The sequence below is a fragment of the Phalacrocorax carbo genome, chromosome 1 (assembly GCF_963921805.1).
Source record: "Phalacrocorax carbo chromosome 1, bPhaCar2.1, whole genome shotgun sequence".
NCBI lineage: Eukaryota > Metazoa > Chordata > Aves > Suliformes > Phalacrocoracidae > Phalacrocorax > Phalacrocorax carbo.
In genome coordinates, this window is record NC_087513.1 from 7,093,026 (window position 1) to 7,112,213 (window position 19,188).

The window sequence follows — 19,188 nt, forward strand, 5'->3', positions numbered from 1 at the left end:
AAGCTAACCATAGCAACTAACTTCTGAAAGCTAACCATAGCAACTAACTTCTGAAAGCTAACCATAGCAACTTCAGGAAGTTATTTTAAGGTAATTTCTGCCATATTTTTCAAGTGTTTTAGAAGTGTATTCTTTCTTACATACTATTTTACAGTTAGCAAGGATGAAGAAAAAAGACTGTCTGAATAATCACAGAAAAAATTCTAATTAAAGATTGTGGAGGTAGGGACAGAAAAGATAATAGACTTTTAATACAGGAATAAGAGATCTTCCACTCATTTCATAAGCAGCGCTCCATGAAACAACAGTCTCCACTCTGCAACCAAAAAGCACAAACACAAAGGCTGAGAAGAAACAAAGAAAATAATTCCGTTAAATACCCAGAAGGTCTATCACCTACAAAAAATTACAAATCTGGATTTGACTAACAGAAGAAACTATCTGATGTGAAGTTTGCTCCACAGCTAATCAAGCTACAAAAGTCTGGCTTCTCAGACAATGTCGTTGCTTCACATAATTTGAAACATTGGTATTTAACCCTCGGTCTTAAAGGTTTTATAAATAGAAGTTAATAAAATTATCAGAACCTGGGATGTTTCGAAGCGCTTTGCCATTAGCTTACAACCAGTAAACAAAACACCACAGGAAGAGCAAACTCATGAAATGAAGAGTGTTGGTTTTAACCTGTAAAATGTTTGGGAGTGAGAAAAACCCAAAACCTATGCGGTGACGAAGAGGCAGGTATTTGCAGTTTTTAACAGCATGAGTTGACACTTTAGAAATGCACAATGTGTGAACAGCTCCAAATAGCTAAATCTGCATATGTACATGTTTCTTACCAGCTACTGGTAGATCCAGCTTTGCTCGTTTCAATTCCGATATAGAATTTTGGAGCTGGTCTATTACAAAGTCATCTTCATAGAAGAAATCCTTGGCTAAAGACTCCTGCAGAAATTCTACAAGCTCTTCCATTTGTAATTTCATCAGATGCTCTATGTAAGAAGAAAATATTATACATTCAACTATTTTGATTATGAATATTGAAAAATATATTTAAGATGTTATATGCATTTGTTTTCAACATAGAATAAAAACACTTATTAAGCAGATAACAGAATTCTACACCAGAAATCTATAAAATGCATTAAAAATTCACTTGCACATCAGCATGGAAATGCTTTCTACTTAACATTCTCTACTTAAGACAATGTTTTCCAAGAAGGGGCATCTTCAGAAAACTAACTGCAAGTCACGCTCCGTCAGCATTCTATTGTCCAATAGCTTCAGGTCTTTATTTTTCAGCCTGCATCCTCAACTTACAAAACACCGCTGTAGGTCTGTACAACATACATCGTCTCTCTTATTAAGAGCTTTGAAAGCAGCAAAACATTTTAAAAATTGATATTTACGGTATCCTCATTCACAATTGAATTAACTTCCAATGAAATAACGATGGCAGTTCACACTTCAGAACCATCGCTTCAGGCTCTCTGAAAATTCAGGTACTTTTTGCTACTTCAATCAAATTCAGGTCATATTTTGAAAGGCATTTTACAGTTATCAGATTATTTTTCTTCCCCTTTTTACACAGCAGTAAGGCCGTGTTTCCCTCACAAACCTATCTGGCTTGCAAGGCTGTAACTGCACACCTGTGTAGCTTCTTCAAGCCTATGTATGCCATCAAAAGTTCCAGAATGTAAAATTTCTACACAGAAACCATAAAAAATGGTTTTGCACTGTAATAAGAATGCTCTTGGCATGTATTCCACAATGCCGCTTTGACTGGATAGCTATACCATCAATGTTTTTAAGGGCAGACAAGAAACTAGAAAACAATCAGAATCTGTCTTCTGCCATCTTCTCTGCCAGTCCTCCAGTCTCTTGTCTGTTGCCGTAAGCTACTGTCGGTGTTTTGATCATGGAGGAAGTTGCTACGTACTTGCTAAGCAAGCAAACCTGCACTCGGACTTTTTCCTCAGATCTTCCCATAAAAAGAATAGTGAATAAAAAAAATAAAATTTCAAGTAGATGTCTATTTGCAAATAAATAAGATGAATCAAAATGCTAAGCCTAACGATTTGCCGCTAAATGTTTAGCTTTCTTAAGTACAATAACTGAAAAAGTAACCTTTTTCATTTTTCAAAGCAGTTTATGAACAAACTAATGACTACACCCCAGTGAGACAATGAGGTAGTATCACCACAGTTCAAGGAGGGTAAGCTAGCAAGCAAATTAAGACATCAATTCTGCAAAGCTCCATGCAGACCTCTGAATTTATATAGAGTTAGACAACTTCACTAAGAAAGCAGAAGTCCCAGAGTAAGACCGTATCAGACTTGAGCTACAAGGTTCATCCTGAGAAATGCTCAGGTACCATCCATCCTCAATAGCTTTTTGGATCGTTTGGAACTTAAGGTGCTAAGTGACAATGGGGAACCAGGCGTAGATGCTCTGGACAATTCTGTTCAAAACCTCAAATTTTATTTTACCCAAAGGCAAGAGACGCAAGAGAAGGTCACCCAGGCAAGCTACAGAAATCCTGCATTTTAATTACATTCTTGGACAAACAGCAGCATAGTGCTGCATGCACTGGTGATTCCTCATTGCTGAGTTGTTTGCTGGTATTCAGGCATCTAGTGGCACACTCTGGATTCTTTGTGTGCTTTTTTGATTAATTTCCAAACCATGGAACTACGACACCATTTTCCCCCATTGTTTCATCAGAAATACAGCTCACCTTATGTCGGTGTCTAAGTAACTTTCTTACTGTAATAAATTTTTTTTTTTTGGCAATCACACTGTATTGGGCTTGGCTGAGACGCAGTTAATTTTGCCCACAGCAGCCTTCTTAGTGCTGTGCTTTGTATTGGTAGCTGGAAAGGTGTTGGTAACACACCAGTGTTCTGGCTACTGCTTCGCAGTGCACACGCAGCATCAAGGCTGTCTCTCCAACGTGCCAGTAGGCTGGGGGTGGGCAAGAGGCTGGGAGGGGACACAGCCAGGACAGCTGACCCAAACTGACCAAAGGGACCAAAGGGATATTCCACGCCATATGACATCATGCTCAGCAATAAAAGCTAAGAGAAAGGGTGGGGGCGGGCATTCATTATTACGACATTTGTCTTCTGGACCAAGCACTACATGTACTTAAGCCCTACTTCCCGGGAAGTGGCTGAACCTCGCCTGCTCATGGAAAGTAGATAATAAATCTTTTGTTTTATTTCGCTTCCACATGTGGCTTTTGCTTTATTAAAATGCCTTTATCTTGACCCATGAGGTTTTTTCCCCATCTTATTTTCTCTTCACCCCTCTCCTGCTGAGGAGGGGGAATGACAGAGCAGTTTGGTGGGCATCTGGCATCCAGCCAAGGTCAATCCACCACACACGCATTAATAAAGCAAAGATTATGACTTTTTTTGTGCACAGGGAAAGAAAAAGACCTGTCAGAAACAGCATAAGGCAAATGGGAAATTAAGATTTTCACACAAGATTAAGCTACACAAAGTAAGAAGAAAACCAGCTGAATCTCTGTTTAGCATTCACATGTTTGAGAGATTTCTTACTTCTGTGTAGTTTCAGAATCGTGTACGACATAGCAGTAAGAATCCGCTCTCCTTCAAGTATGTAGATATCCCATATCCTGAGGCTTAATGTAAAGGGAGTCTGCAATGACAGAATCGGGCAACACTGTGAAAACAGTCTGTCCCAAGTCACAATTAAAAACAGAAACAGAAAATGGAAAATTTACTCACACGATCAAGGAAACACTGGAAAAACCACTTTGTTGTGTAAAAGCTAGTAGACATATCTTGGGAGTCCTGTAAAAATGCAGAAGTTTAAAAATACTCTCAAAAAAAATCAAGTAATGACTTGCACTGTTCATGAAAAAACATTTTCACCTTGAGGCCAATGTAACCAATATTCACCGTAAAGAATTAATTTAATTACATGAAACACTTCAATCCAACAAATATAATTTCTGTCTTTTATAGTTTTTCTTCATCAGCTTCACCACCTGATGAAACATGCATTCAGGGATTACGCATCTTAGACCTTCATCTTATTCTTGGGACAGAGGTAGCAGAGAATTAAATCCTCTCTCAAGAAAATATATCAATATTCTGGAGCAACCAACATTCAGTCACTGGGCCCATTAGTCTTTCATTTCTCTATAGCAAGGCTGCCAATTCATGCCCAAGGTTGAAAAGATTTTGTGACAAGAATACCTACCTACCAGAAACCAGCCTAAAACAATCCAATTCTTCAAACACAGGACCTCAAAACAGTACTCTGACTGATAAGGAATTTCATTCCTTAAAGGGGCCTAATTTCCCCTAGAGCACAGATGGCCCAGCCAGTATGCCACACCATTCAAAGATGGCTAAAGCTTCTTTGCAATTTCATGGAGCTCCTCAAAGTTCTTTGTACAGTTAGAGGAAAAGCCAAAGTAATAGCTAAAAAGTTTAAGAAGTCTGAATTGTAACTTTGGGACAACATCATATTCTATGCTTGCCACATTTAGCTTTTCCAAGAGTTTCAAGTATACAAACACTAATAAGCAATGGACCAAATCCAAAAATTTCAATTATACAAAGATTGAGTAAGCAATGGACAAAATCCTCTGGTTTATCCATGGGCTTTATTTTCACCTTTCAGGAAGTTAAAATGGGCTCAGCTTAGTGATACATTCACAGTAAGAAACGAGGAAAAATAATTCTTAATATAATTGAAATAATCTTTACGAGATTTTAATTTTTAAAGCCTTTTTAAAAAGCAGACAGAAAAAAAAACTTGAGATTTTTCTAACCTTTAAATGTGGCCATCAGCCTACTGAAAGAAAGATATAATGGACCATGCCTTTCCCTGATAAAAAAACCCCTAATTGCTACTAAATTTAATACCACTAAACTAATTCACACAAAAATAAAACTAAGTTCCGACTTAAAACTTGAAAAGCAAAATATATCATCAATAGAGACAGACAGACATGTTTTCTGGATCCCTCTAATCAAATGGCCAAGAACTCCCTCAGAAGGGAGCTATCAAAGCATTTCATTTAAATTAGCTTTTTCAGCTCCTAAAGCAACTTTCTGCACTTTTCTGAAACTTTCGAGTGACCCAAGGTGAGGGTGGGGTGAAGATGGGGGAGGCGGGGGTGAAGATGGGGGATGGGACAGATGACAGAATAAAAAACCTTCTGGATTGTTAAATGCAGTAATAAAAGGTATATAAGCAACATACAACCTGAGGCAGGCACGTTATTAAATTTTGCATCACCTCGATCAAATATAATAATTTTTGGATTCTTAGAAGGCACAGGTGCCTTTTACCATTTACAGTTAAAAACAGCCAATCTTCTTGGAATTTTTCAATATTTTGTTCCTGAAACAAGACAACCTCAAAAATGAGAATAAGACTGTATTTTCTAAACAAGAATCATCATTTTACATGTATTTAAAAACCAAATCCACAACTTTCATTTCAGAGTCAAGTTAGCTACAGAACTCCGATTTTTCTTTTTTTTAATATTACAAGAGCAACTTGCATGACTAATTTTGACTTGACCTTCTAGCAGAAGAGTGGGACTTTCTCCTAACCAGACCTGCCTAATTTCACGTTATGAGCAGGTATTACAGCATGGTGTTAAAAATAAAAAAAGACATTAAATTCTATTTTATAATACAACAGGCACACATTAGACACAATTCATCATTGCCAAGGTGCTAGTCTGCTCCCAAACTGTCTTTTTTTTTTCATTTTCTAAGGAGATAAACATACTAAACAGAAAATAATATAGACCTGGGAAGGTAATGTTTGTAAGCAGCTATATCACTCTTAGAAGATATCGCTGCAACTGAGCACCTCTTACATTACCTTTTAAGACTTGGAGATGAATTCTGGCAGAACCAATGTGATTGTAAAAGAAAATTTGTGATGACTATTGGAAGGGTATTTTTCTCCATTAGAAAAATAATTTGTTCCTTAGAATAAATACAGCCAATATCAGCAAAAAAAAAAAAAAGACCATATTTTTTCCTGTTCAAGACCATTAGAAGAGATAACGCTCAACATTTAGCTTCGTGAAAAAACTACTGAGTATGCGTAGATTTTAAAAGGACCATTAACTCCTCTTATAAAGGTTATTTTCTGAACAGAGATTAAAACTGGTTGGTTGCAAAGTCACCTCTGTCCAGAGATGAGCCACAAAGCTCTACATACAATAAACTCTTGATAAAATGTTTTAACATCAGCTTGCTATACAGCAGCTTGCACAAGGGCAGGGAGAAGGACCACGTATTTTCTTCAACTCAGAAGTCAAAAGGGAGACACCCAGTTTAATTACTCTTAGGATCCAATGTTATCATAACTGGATAATAATAATTGATATCATAATTGCATATGGGTGCACCATAACTTTGTCTATAATGAAAACAACAGCACTTCTGCCTCTTACAGCTTTGCATTTTTTTCTGAGGTTTGAGGTACTCTTAATCTAGTAGGTTAACCTGAACTGAAATGAGGTAGCAAGCTGGAAATTAGTATTGCTTTTATTATGATATCAATACTTACCAAATGCTGCTTAAGTTTGGACAAGAATTTTTTCAGTATTTTGTCATGATGTTCTTGAAACCTCAACAGTTTTGGAAAACCAGGAATGAAAAAACCTAAGAAAAGAAGTTTACCATGTAACAGGCGTACGTACTATAAAAATGCCATAAAAAAAGGTATTCAGAGCTCTGAGAACATTATCCTTCTATAAGACTACTGGATCTGAACAGATATACATAGCAATATTATGATGTCCACATACAGATATGCACATACTTCTGCCTAAATGACTACAGCAAAACATCAATAAGTTCCCTTAGTGACTATTATTATATTAGTAAAAGTAGGTGACAGCAGATCCATCAGTCCTACATTAGTCTACCCACTATAGGTTCCATGGGGGAAACAAATTTACAATTATTATTTTAAAAAAACAAAATCAAACCAAAAACCACACCAACTAAAACTTTTAAAAGCAAAAAGACATAAATCGGGATTATGGCCAGCAAATTCGTGATAGAAGGGCAAACAGCATACTGAACTCTCAGCCACTAAACTGTCTACACTGAAGAAAACACTATAAAAAAAGACAAGAGGGATATTTTATAAGACAAATATTAATATATAGTATAAAGCAAAGATTGTGAGCTCACAGAACTGGAATTAAGGGCATATTTGTTGTGGTTTAACCCCAGTCAGCAACCAAGCCCCACACAGCCACTCGCTCGCTCACTTCCCCCCCACCGGTGGGACGGGGGAGAGAATCAGAAGAGTAAAAGTGAGAAGATTCATGGGTTGAGATAAAGACAGTTTAACAGGTAAAGCAAAAGCCGTGCACACAAGCAAAGCAAACAAGGAATTCATTCGCTCCTTCCCATGGGCAGGCGGGTGCTCAGCCATCTCCAGGAAAGCAGGGCTCCATCACGCGTAACGGTTACTTGGGAAGACAAATGCCGTCACTCTGAACGTCCCCCAATTCCTTCTTCTTCCCCCAGCTCTATATGCTGAGCCTGATGCCATATGGTGTGGGACATCCCTTGGGTCAGTTGGGGTCAGCTGTCCCGGCTGTGTCCCCTCCCAGCTCCTTGTGCACCCCCAGCCGCTCGCTGGTGGGGTGGGGTGAGGGGCAGGAAAGGCCTTGGCTCTGTGTAAGCCCTGCTCAGCAGTCACTGAAACATCCCTGTTATCAACACTATTTTCAGCACAAATCCAGAACACAGCCCTGTACTAGCTACTGTGAGGAAAATTAACTCTACCCAAGCCAAAACCAGCACAATACTAAACATCTTGAACAGTTTTAGTGATCATATGTTGGAAAAGGAAAGTTCTGAGATCCCCTTCCAATTGAGTTATCAGCAGAGTTAAAAAGGCTCAGAGCAAACACATGATACTAGCAAAAAAAAACTTGAAATGTAAGGGAAAGCTAGTACAGCTACACAGCAGGAAAAGAAACCGTTCAAAGAAGATCCTTCAAAAAGATGAAGCCGTGTTCAGATCAGAAAAACAGAGGTGATCAAACACTGGCAGTATACAAATGTGAAAAAACAAGCCTCCCGCAAAAAAACAACTCACAAAAGACATTAAAAAAATAATAATAGACATATTTTCAAACACCTTGGAAGCTGAAAGCCTGATGGAGAATGTGTAGGTTCAACAGTCTGTGAAGATTTTTAGGAGTATTGAGAGAAGAAATAGTCAAGGCTAGGAACAAGTTAAATTTTTGCACAGAAGACACCAGGAAGGTTCCCAAGTCAGAACCCTAAACAGTTCTGAAAGAACTCAAAGATCAGTAAGGTAAAATATCAACTCTGTGAAACCTCTTCCTTAAAATACTGGGAGCCTCGAAAGTCGCTGACATATCAGCTTTTCTTAAACCGGTTTTTAGTCCAATATCAGGCCAATATTCAGTCCAATTACTCTGAGAGGAAAACGGCAAAAACCATTATAAAGTTGGGGTAAGTGGACATCCAGATGGATGCAATGCACCAGAGAAGAATCAACATGGTTTTTACAAAGAAAGGTCATGTCTCTAAGTTAATGGGCTTCCTTGAAGAAGTCAGTGAGTATGTAGGTACAGAGAGCAGTGGGAATTGCCTAGCTGACTTTCCAAAAGGTACTTAATAGGTTCTATCACCAGATTAGCTTCATCTCTTTGGTCCATCTCCTAATGCAGCTAATCCAATGAGTTAAAAGATAGTAAAGTAAAAAAGACAAGAAGGCTTCACCCATAAACTGCATCACAAGCAGCGTGGCCACCAGGTCAGGGGAGGTGATTCTGCCCTTCTACTCCACACTGGTGAGACCCCACCTGCCGTGCTGTGTCCAGCTCTGGAGTCCTCAGCATAGGAAGGACATGGACCTGTTGGAGCGGGTCCAGAGGAGACAACAAAAATGATCAGAGTGCTGGGACACCTCTCCTGTGAGGACAGGCTGAGAGATTTGGGGTTGTTCAGCCTGGAGAAGGCTGCAGGGAGACCTTATTGCAGCCTTTCAGTACTTAAAGGTGGACTCTAGGAAAGACAGGGGCAACGTCTGTAGCAAGGCCTGTTGTGACAGGACAAGGGGGAATGGTTTTAAACTTAAGTAAGGTAGATTTAGACTGGATATAAGGAAAAAGTTTTTACAATGAGGGTGGTGAAACACTGGCAGAAGTTGCCCAGAGAGGTGGTTGATACCCCATCCCTGGAAACATTCAGGGTCAGGTTGGACGGGGCTCTGAGCAACCTGATCCAGCTGAAGATGTCCCTGCTCACTGCAGGGGGGTTGGACTAGATGGACCTTTAGAGGTCCCTTCCGACCCAAACCATTCTATGATTCTATGAAGTTGCACAGGAGTTTGTGCTGGGACCTAAGCTATGTGACCCGTGCTATGTGTCCACACTGAACAACCAGTCAAGTCCTAGCCATTCTGGAAGAGTATTGGAAAATCTGGAAAAGGCAAGAAGTCACAGAAATTATCAAAGCATACAAACACTTCCATGTCAAGAACAGATTAAAACGCTACTTCTGATCAGCCTGAAGTAACGAAACACCTGAGGGGAAATACTACCAAGTGCCAGCGGTGAACAGGTTATGAACATTCACTGTCTTCTCTAAGGCAGAATCTAGAGGGTATCATTGAGAAACCATCATGAGGCAGAGGTAGAACAAAAATGGGAGAACACAGTCCATAATCAAACACAATGAATTATTTAAGGAAGAAAATAGTCTACTGGAGACTAAGCAAAGCAAATTTCCATCTCAAGAAGTTCCTCCAGAAATTCTTTCAGCCTCTAATACGTTTTCCAGGTGGTGTTGATCTTTGGTTGCCTTATTCTCAGACACATTGCTGAGCATCTGTTGCTGGTCACTGTCAGAGACAGGACACTGGGTTAAAAAGGTCTGGTACAGCAGTTCCATATTCTTAGGATTAAAAAAAAAAAAAGGCTACCGAAAAAAACTCCAACAGTTTTCACTAGTAAATGATAAGCAGTACGGACCTACAGAATGCATGTCACTTAAAAGAAAAAAAAAATCCAAACCAAAAAGAAAACTTTCTAGTCACCAGTTATGTAACTCAGTGCATGGTCACTAAGCTGCAAGTTACACTATCTCAGATTCACACAAGTTTAGTATTTCATAGATACAAATACACATCCTATCATACTTAAATTTCAGGTTGCATATTAGGAAATTTTACTAATATAGGCACAGTGTTTAGTTTTTTTTCTTAATGTAAACAATAAATGACTACATCAAAGCTATGTAGCTGTCCTTAACAACATTCAAAGGCGCTTTTTCCATGGAAAGTTGCTCTTTCTATTTAAATATACCAACTCATTATCTTGAGTTTTTAAGACTATAAGAACCCAAACAAAAAGACCTTTCGAAAACCTAAATAATTTTCAGGGTCAGATACCTGTATTTTATAGTTCAGAGACTCCACATCAACCATACAATATGAAACATCAGAGGGGCCAAACTAATCCCTTGAAATCAAGTGGTGTTATGCTAGAAATTAAGTCTGGTTATGTATCCAACACACATGGCTTGCACCCAGAAAGCAGTCCAGATTTCCAGCTCACATGTAGAAAGAAAAGAAAAACAGATGAAAAACCTTGTCTATGGGGAGGAACTTTTAACCATCCTACTCTTGTCAATATGATTCTAACTGAATCACTCAGCCCAGCCCTATAATTTCCACAGAGAGATGCTCATTTCAGAGAACTGCCTGAGGGTCAGTGGTATCGAGTGTCATTATAGAAGTTTTCCTTCATGAATATCAGAAATTTAGAATTAAAATGATTGCAACTTTAAAGAGTTGGCAAACAGTGCTTGAAACGACTTTCCCCAAAGAACACAGAAAAAGTGCACACAGTTACATGACACCAGTTAAGTCAGTTCTAAAGTGCCTGTTCCAGAATCCCTTCCCCCTTGGAAGGGACTCTGGAGATTATCTGGTCCAACCTGCTGAAAGCAGAACCCTGGATTCTGTTGTTAACATTTAATAAATGATAAATTGGGAACATTTGAATTATAATTAAGGTTTTGTCAGCATATCTATAAATGCAAACTTCCTTAACAGATGCTGCCAGGACAGCTTCAATGGGTGTATGAACCTGTAGCACTATGGTTCATATGCTCTGTAGAGGAACTCATCAAGCCTTGGGCTACCCCAAGCTCCCTCCTGCCCTCCCTAATCACTTGGCAGGTCCATGTCCTGTATCTGGGGGTGGAAAGGAGAAGGGACAGATGAAGGAGGGAGAGAGGGAGGTGCGAATGGGGTATTCAGTAAGTTATGCAGGCAGTGCACTGACTCCCATATGTACACAAGGAACACATCTGCCTGCCTAAGCCCATCACCAGCTACCAGATGAACCCTCTTGCTCATCACAGCAAGTTCAAATGATGACTACAAAAATCAGCCTGAGAAGTCCACATTAAAAGTTCTCCATTTGGGAACTGCTAGAGCAAGTCCAGCAGAGAGCTACCAGGATGATCAGGGGACTGGAGCATCTCCCTTATGAGGAAAGGCTGAGACACCTGGGTTTGTTCGGCCTGGAGAAGAGAAGACTGAGGGGGGATCTCATCAATACCTAAAAATATCTAAAGGGTGGGTGTGAGGATGGTAGGATTAGACTCTTTTAAATAGTGCCCAATGACAGGACAAGGGGCAACGGGCACAAGTTGGAACACAGGAAGTTCCAGCTAAACATCAGCATCACATTCCAAGGTTAGGACTCCCCTGTTTTAAAAAGGTTGACACAGACAAAACACCAATACATAAAACCTGGAAAAAGTTTTAAAATCCTGTTTAACAATCTACAGCATCTTGAAACAGCAACTATGCCTATGTGCTCCCACGTATCAAAACCAGATCAACTGATTTAGTATATAATGAGTATATAATGAGTTACCCCCTAAAACAGCAAAAGTTTTCTGTGAACGTTGAGGAGCTCAGAATTCTACGCAGCTGTATTTGCACAGCTTTTGATGATTATTAAATCTATAGATATTTTCATAAGCTGGTTTTAGTCTGCTATCATTTTGTAAAGCTCCAAGCAAGTCTTTGACTCTTGAGGAATTCAAAATTTCATTTATGATTTTGTCAGACCGCACTTGGTTTTCTTTTTTTTTTTTTCTTTTAAATAAAAGGCAATAGCTTTCCAAAAGTATAAACAGAAAAATAGCCAACCAGCACTTCGTGTTGGGGGCAGAGAACATGCAGGAACACTGAAAAGCCCGTTGGAAATTTGCTAAAAAGCCCAAGTTCTAGATAATATTTACTTTTTCAGGCTTCCAAGAAGTACAGCTTTCTGAATCACCATATCATTAACACCTGCAAAAGATGCTGGAAATCCTGGAGTAGTACCATATCAGTAGGCATGGAATATGCCTACATCATACTAAATTTGGCGTAGAAAGAGAGAACTACCAATAACATAAAAGTAACAAGACAGCGGGAGCAGGAAGTGCTGCGCCAGGTGCCAGGCTGAGATGAAACAAAGAATCTCAAAGTTGATGCCTAGATAGAGTGTCAGTTTTTTGCTGTGGATTTCTGTCCTGCCAAATGATAGCATAGCCACGCTATTATCTAACACATTATGTATTAGGTTTCCACTAGTATTTTATTGCTTATATGGATATCTACATCACCGGCTTTTGCTGATTACATTCCCTGAGAGATTAAGAGGAAAAGAAACATCTGGTTTTCATTAAGAACTCTTTGAAAGATATCACATATAAAACCCAATTGCTCACCATTATGGGTGAGCTTTGGTAACATCCAATGGCCCCCCAGCATAAAGCTCACATTATGTCTTATTTTGACTCTACAGACAGAACAGCATAGTTCCATTTTCAAATAATTTACAACTTGAATAGGGCAGGTTGAAACCTAATATATACTAAGTGACATGAAACCCCATACCATGCATAGCATGCTTTGGACCAGAGAGAAGTTTCACCAAGGCCCAGAAGGCATCTTCTTCATTCATGTACATCAGGAGCAAGGCTGTGATCTGGCTCATTCCCTGGCAGTATCCAACTTCCTGAAAATCAGACAGTGAAAATATTAAAATGCTGAAAACAAAAGCCTCATAACCATGACCTGTTAGTTGTTCTTGAGCTAGTGGAAAAAAGAGGATGCCTGTCCTGATGGTGTAAATTCCGTAATTACGACACCACCAAACACATTTAATATTTAAACATTTAAAATATTGATAGACAGAAGAGATGATGCACAACCCTCCAACTGAAAAGTCAACTGAAGTCTTGATTGTTCATTTAGAACTCTACTGATGCACAAAATCCTAGTCAGTACTAACAGTTTCAAGTAACTGTATGATCTTATTCTCTGAATGGATGTGTTTTCCATTTAGCCGTAATCTGGGGGGTTTTGGGGGAGAGCAGTCTTGCTTTGTTTTGCTTTACAACCAGGGCACCGTCTGATAAACACAGGACTTTTCTAGAGTGACCTATAATTATAAACCTGCTCAAGTTTAGCAGCCCATAGCAAGCAGATGTAATATCCCCACACCCCACCCCCCCAAAAAAAAAAATAATTATTGTTCCAAAACGGAACTTGAGTATTTCCTCTGCTACTAATTTTGAGTTTTATGGCAGGAACCAACTCTTGCTATCATTTAGCTGCTCAGATAACCCCACTGATAAAGTATTTGTAAGGACAAAGACTTAATTGTTGCAATTTTCAGGTTTACAAGTTCTTAGCAGAACTTTGCTCTGGAGATAAAACCAAAGCATTCCAAAGACGTTACAAAATAGATAAGTTTCTAACCCTTATGATACAGTCCAGAAACCCCACTCTAACAAATCCTCATCCAGGACTGCAGCCAAGACCAAGGGCGTATGAAAAGAGGAGGCAACCTTTAAAACCATTTTCCATTTGTTAGAACCCTCCAGGTTATGAAATATGCCTTTTTACTCCAACGTGCATCTTTCTGCGCAGCACAATTTCATTATTCTTTAATTAGACACAATACTTAGTTTCAGTCGAACTGTATGCACAGTACAGTCTGTCCAATATGAAACTCATAATCAAGATGGTTTCTTTTATTTTAACTTCAGCTCAAGACGTGTCAACAAATAATTTATTTCTATGTACTTCCAAAGGTCTCTGAAATGTTTTGGGGATTTTTCATTTGTTTGTAGTTTTGGGGTTTTGTGGTTTTTGTTTGGGGTTTGTTGTGGTTTTTTTTTGGGGGGGGGGGTGAGTGTTTAATTTTTTTATCATTATTTTTTACTGGAGAAAGAAGACACAGAATTGCAAGTTATTATCTTATGGCACGTTCAGAAAAACTGTATTAAGTGTGAAGGTACACAACTTACCGTATTATATATGGAATATGCAGCTAAAACATGGAATAAAGATTGTTGCCTGGAGAAATAAGAATAGAAAAGGAAAATACTATAATATTGTCTTTTGTAAAAACAGAAAAACATAAAAAGTAGTGAACTGTGTTTTGGAAACCTGTTTCCCCAGTTTAACTTGGCTAGCACTAAAGAACAGGACAAACCACACTTGACAATAATACGCACTTCTGATTTCAAATCAACATCGTATTTAGCACTTTTCTGATGTTTTACATCTTGAAAGGTTTCAGAAAATACCTATAATACTTTGAGAAGGCAGTGGTGTCAGATCATTTTTACAGATAGGTGAAGTAAAACATATGATGGGCTACATTTCAAACACTTATTTATTCTGAATGCCAAACTTTAAACACCCCAGACCTCATTTCTGTGCTTGAGAATACTAACAGCTGTTACTAATTTCCAAGAAAGATGTAGAAGAGTTGAAGTGACATGAAAGCAGCCACAAAGGTGTCTTAATCTTGGCACCCAAATTAAAGGTTGCTTTAGTGACTGCTACTGTCACACTGAAGAGAACATCAACTCTTGACTCGCCATCCCATGGTCAGTCCTCCAGAGCATACTGATCTCCATGTACTTCAGAGTTAGAATCACAAAGAGCTTTGTATAGGTCCTTTGCTTTCTGCAAAAAACACTCTATCTTGTAATGGTAGTAAGACAAATAAAAAACCACCACCAAAACAAAACAAACAAAAAACCAACCAAAAAAAAACCACCCCACAAGAAAACTCAAAAACAAAACAAAATTCTGCTCTTCCCCAACTGGGATATCAAAGCAATGGTGGAGAGCTCTCATGATGAATTTTTAAACTCACACCTACTTTTTGTGATTTGTTGGGGAAAGACTTTGGAAATCCAAAAGCCTACTTTCATCTACAACTAAAATGACTAAAATTTAACTGCTGAGTTTTGCATGCTGTCCTTTTTCTGTCCAGTGAAATTCCCTCTGCCTGTCACTTGTCAAAAAGTATAGAAATTGTTATTAGCAGGTTAAAAAAAAGAAAGTATAAGCAAAAAGCTGCGACTTTCTATTAGGAAGAGGACGCATACCTGGAAAAATTTGCCAAAACATCTAGATCATGGCATTTTTTGTTTGCCCTCTTGCAGAACTCAAGTTTAGCTATTTTTCAGTAATCAAAGTGTAACCTAAAGTTCTAGATATTAAGCTGGAGTCTTATTTTACAAGGACAAACTAAGAGATCCCACAGGAACCTTCTATATCTTCAGTTGGCCATATGAAACTCATAAGAGCTCAGCATAAGAGCTCAATCTCATTCACAGTAAGATACATAAAATAATGGTAATTTTAGTACTATTTACACTAGATGATACCACTAAAGACCTGCAAAAGAATGAACCTTCAAAGACATACAGTCTACTTAAAAGTCAAACAAGCTATTGATTTACCTGGGGGACTTTATTTCATTGCTGTGTGAAACGGTTTCTGAATTTTTCATCGAGGCATCACTGGAAACGCATAATATATGTACAGTAATTCCAAGATCTATTCCAAGTGTGAAATTGCTTTATGCAGCCAAAGGCTTTCCTGTGGACTCTGAGGGCATGCTTACAACGCAGCTACAACAGGGACTGGAGCTGGCTCTGCTTGCGTTAACCCCAAACTGATGGAGTAGCAAGCTTCTGCTAACACCTAAAATGTGTGCATAAAAACTAACTGAGGCCTGGAAGCAGCAGAGCCATTTTTGTGTGGCACTGTGTCAGTACTACCAAGAGGTGAGGCACATCAGCTCAGGTATAGAGAGCACTGTGCAAATATATCTAAACCACAGCAGCTGCACAAAATAGCTCTCATCTTGGGAATTTCTGCTTTGTACTCCGTCCTGTATAGCAGCCACTACAGAAACTCCCCATATTTGAAATCTGTCCACAAAATACCTAGAATACTAATATAAGAAAATCTTTATTTTATTATCACACTGAAGTCCACAGCTCTGACTATTGCTTTTTGAAAACAGTAGACTACCACAGAATATATCCCTTGGAATGAAAAAGAGACTAAAAACTGAACTAATGTAGTCCCAGAAAGGAAAAAAAAATACCCTGTTCGTCTCATCAGGGTGCTGATGCTGCAAGCTAGCAACAATGCAGCTGTTTGTATCGCCACTTATTTCACTACTGAGCATTTTTAAAGATGACAGCTGCCTAATATTCCTCATCCAATGACAGTTAAAAAAACACCCAAACCCCAAGAAAACTACATTTTGAAGAAATCCAAAAGCATGAAGGCCTACATTTGTAAATAATTAAATGCTTACATCTAAAAATACTGCTTTATTTGGTTCTGAATTAGATACTAGAAAAGGAATATAAAATCCAAAGGAAGGCTAAGGTCTCTGGGCAGATTAGTTATTAGAGATGCAAAAAGTTATTTTGTTTTTGAAAATACACAGTTAAATAAAATGACTGGATAATAAATCTTAATTAATTTATTAGCTTGGAATTCCCATGCTTTTGTACTTACAATATCTGAGACTGGTTTAATTAAATATGAAACAAGATGAGAACAGTTTAGAAATGGTTTTCTTTGGAGTGCTACTGACCATCTCATCGCGAGGGAAAACTTGTTCTTTGGAAGTGACCATCTGGTTTTGTGCTAGTAACGGTAATTACATCATCGCACAGACAGCCCTGCTTTGAAAGTCTGGAGCTTACATTCGATATTCTTGCATAGGTCAAAGAGGCTCGAGGCAGATTGGAAGCTAGTTTTAAGACAAACAAAACAAAACCTTTTGATCTACTTACTTAACACCGTATCTGTCTCGAAACATGATGTGATCTCTATATGTTCGATTTACATCAAGATCAATTTGCCTAATATCTGGTGAAGACCCTCTTGCTTGACACTTCAATTTCTAGGAAAACAGGAAAGAACAGAAATTAAGTTTAAAACTGTGAGTGCTAAAACAGCCAAAACCTGCCTGACTTTATATAGAATAGCAACTCACAATAATTTTAACTTCCAAAATACGCATATACATATAGGAATTCTACAGAGGCAGACACATTCACGCAGTATCGATGTAAAAAGGCTAATCCCATATTACCCATTTTTGTGACACACCACTCCCTACCCATATTCAAGGCTACATTTCAGCATTTTAAATTCCTAATTGCCATTTCTCAGGTAGGCACATCACTGGAGGAAGACAGGACCAAGAACCTGAGATGCAAGTGCTCCAGACTTGTGTGGTTTTCATACTTTTTCTGCCTTTTTGTCTAAGCAGAAATAATATCTACGTAGCTGCCAGTTATTATCGTATAGATAATGGACATTTCTCTAGTGATTTCCTCTGTCCTTCTGTTCTAATCTAATTTAGTTGTAGAATACCTCTACTTTAGCACTTGCTTTAACATTTTATAATTAAATCCAATTTTGCAATTGACTACTTAGGAAGCCTGCAGAGGTTAGATTGCCACCTTATTTTTCGCACTTACAATAATTTTCTCCTGACATTAATTCATTCCCACTTCTGTCCCTAAAAGTTGAGTTTGCAAGATACTTCTAAGTGGAATCAACATGATATTTTCAAAGCATTACATTTGAGAAGGCATTATTAGAGAACACCACAGACAATCAAAGGCAGAACTCTACAGATTCTGGTTGCAAGAAAAACAAAACAGCTTAAAGACAAAAATAAGAAAAACAAAGAGATCAAATGGGGAACAGTAACATCCATTCAGTCTGTTGAATACAACCCGAAGCTTCAGGAATATCAGGAATTACTTGTAAATCAACGAACCAACTGGTAGCAGCCATTAACCAGCACAACGCTAACGACAATCACAGCTTCACACACCTTTCGGTGTAATTTAAAATACTAACATCTGGAATGTTTTGCCCCCCAGAGAGAAAAGAAGGGAAGAGAAAATTTATAGTTTTCAGGCGGCCTAAGCACCCAGAGCCTATGATTTGTTGGAATATAGAAAAAAAGAAGCACCCTGAGTCCTTGCCATCACAGGAGCCTCTAGCGTGAGTAAAAAGAAAGGGCACCTAGAGATTGAGAAACGGAAAGAACAGAAGAATAAGGACTGGTAATTGCCCTGCACAGAGAACTGAAAGTAGCTGTTTGACTTACAGCAAATGCGCATTATTTCCTTCTAATTTTAAGGTGTGCAATTTGTAAGTGATACTTGTAATGAGGAGTGTTAATATCACTTTGGGAAATGGGAAAAACGGCAAGCAGTAAAATGAGCTTATTGCAAATAAACAAGCTAGGATAATGATGGAAGAAACCCTACTTCTCTGCCTAAACTACAAACACACTTGTTTTGCACTGAGCAATAGATGGCATTAATCATCTCTGAAGATAAATTCCTGTTTTTAAATGCTTCTAGTTTTACTCATTATGCTTTCCCACAACTACATTGTTCAGCATGAATTCTGCTTTATCGCTTTTGGATCTACTACTAGTCTTACTTACAGAGTTAAACAAAATATAATAGTCAGAAAGAAGAGCCTGTCAGACTAAAGAGCGATAAATAATTTAAGAGGAAGATCACAGACACCAAAAATTTAGATAACATCAATGTCAACATTGATCTTCTTTCATGACCTTACAAGATTACTGTCTACTCAGGCCCAAAGTCTCAGCTCCAAAAGAAGTGCTATTAGAAAATGCCAAAAATCAAAGAAACCATGCATTTCCTTGAAACTCTGGACATTATTTCTTTCAAAGGCAGTGAACACTTAAATTCCTGTGGGGAAAAATTCAAACACTCTACAGTACTAAATTGCCTTTCTGTTAG

The 19,188-nt window shown here is 38.3% G+C and overlaps 1 protein-coding gene across 10 annotated transcripts in view; it reads right to left on the reverse strand.

Annotated features, from left to right (window-relative positions):
- Window positions 1-19,188, reverse strand: part of USP6NL (USP6 N-terminal like) — a 129,558-nt gene that overhangs the window by 13,925 nt on the left and 96,445 nt on the right. For all 10 annotated transcript variants that reach the window (XM_064442880.1, XM_064442918.1, XM_064442903.1 and 7 more), the window contains 7 exons: window positions 17,185-17,294; window positions 14,377-14,425; window positions 12,959-13,079; window positions 6,571-6,665; window positions 3,753-3,818; window positions 3,564-3,663; window positions 840-992 (listed from right to left, as the gene is read on the reverse strand). In XM_064442880.1, the coding sequence (XP_064298950.1) occupies window positions 840-992; window positions 3,564-3,663; window positions 3,753-3,818; window positions 6,571-6,665; window positions 12,959-13,079; window positions 14,377-14,425; window positions 17,185-17,294 (694 nt within the window). The remainder of the gene's footprint in view (window positions 1-839; window positions 993-3,563; window positions 3,664-3,752; window positions 3,819-6,570; window positions 6,666-12,958; window positions 13,080-14,376; window positions 14,426-17,184; window positions 17,295-19,188) is intronic.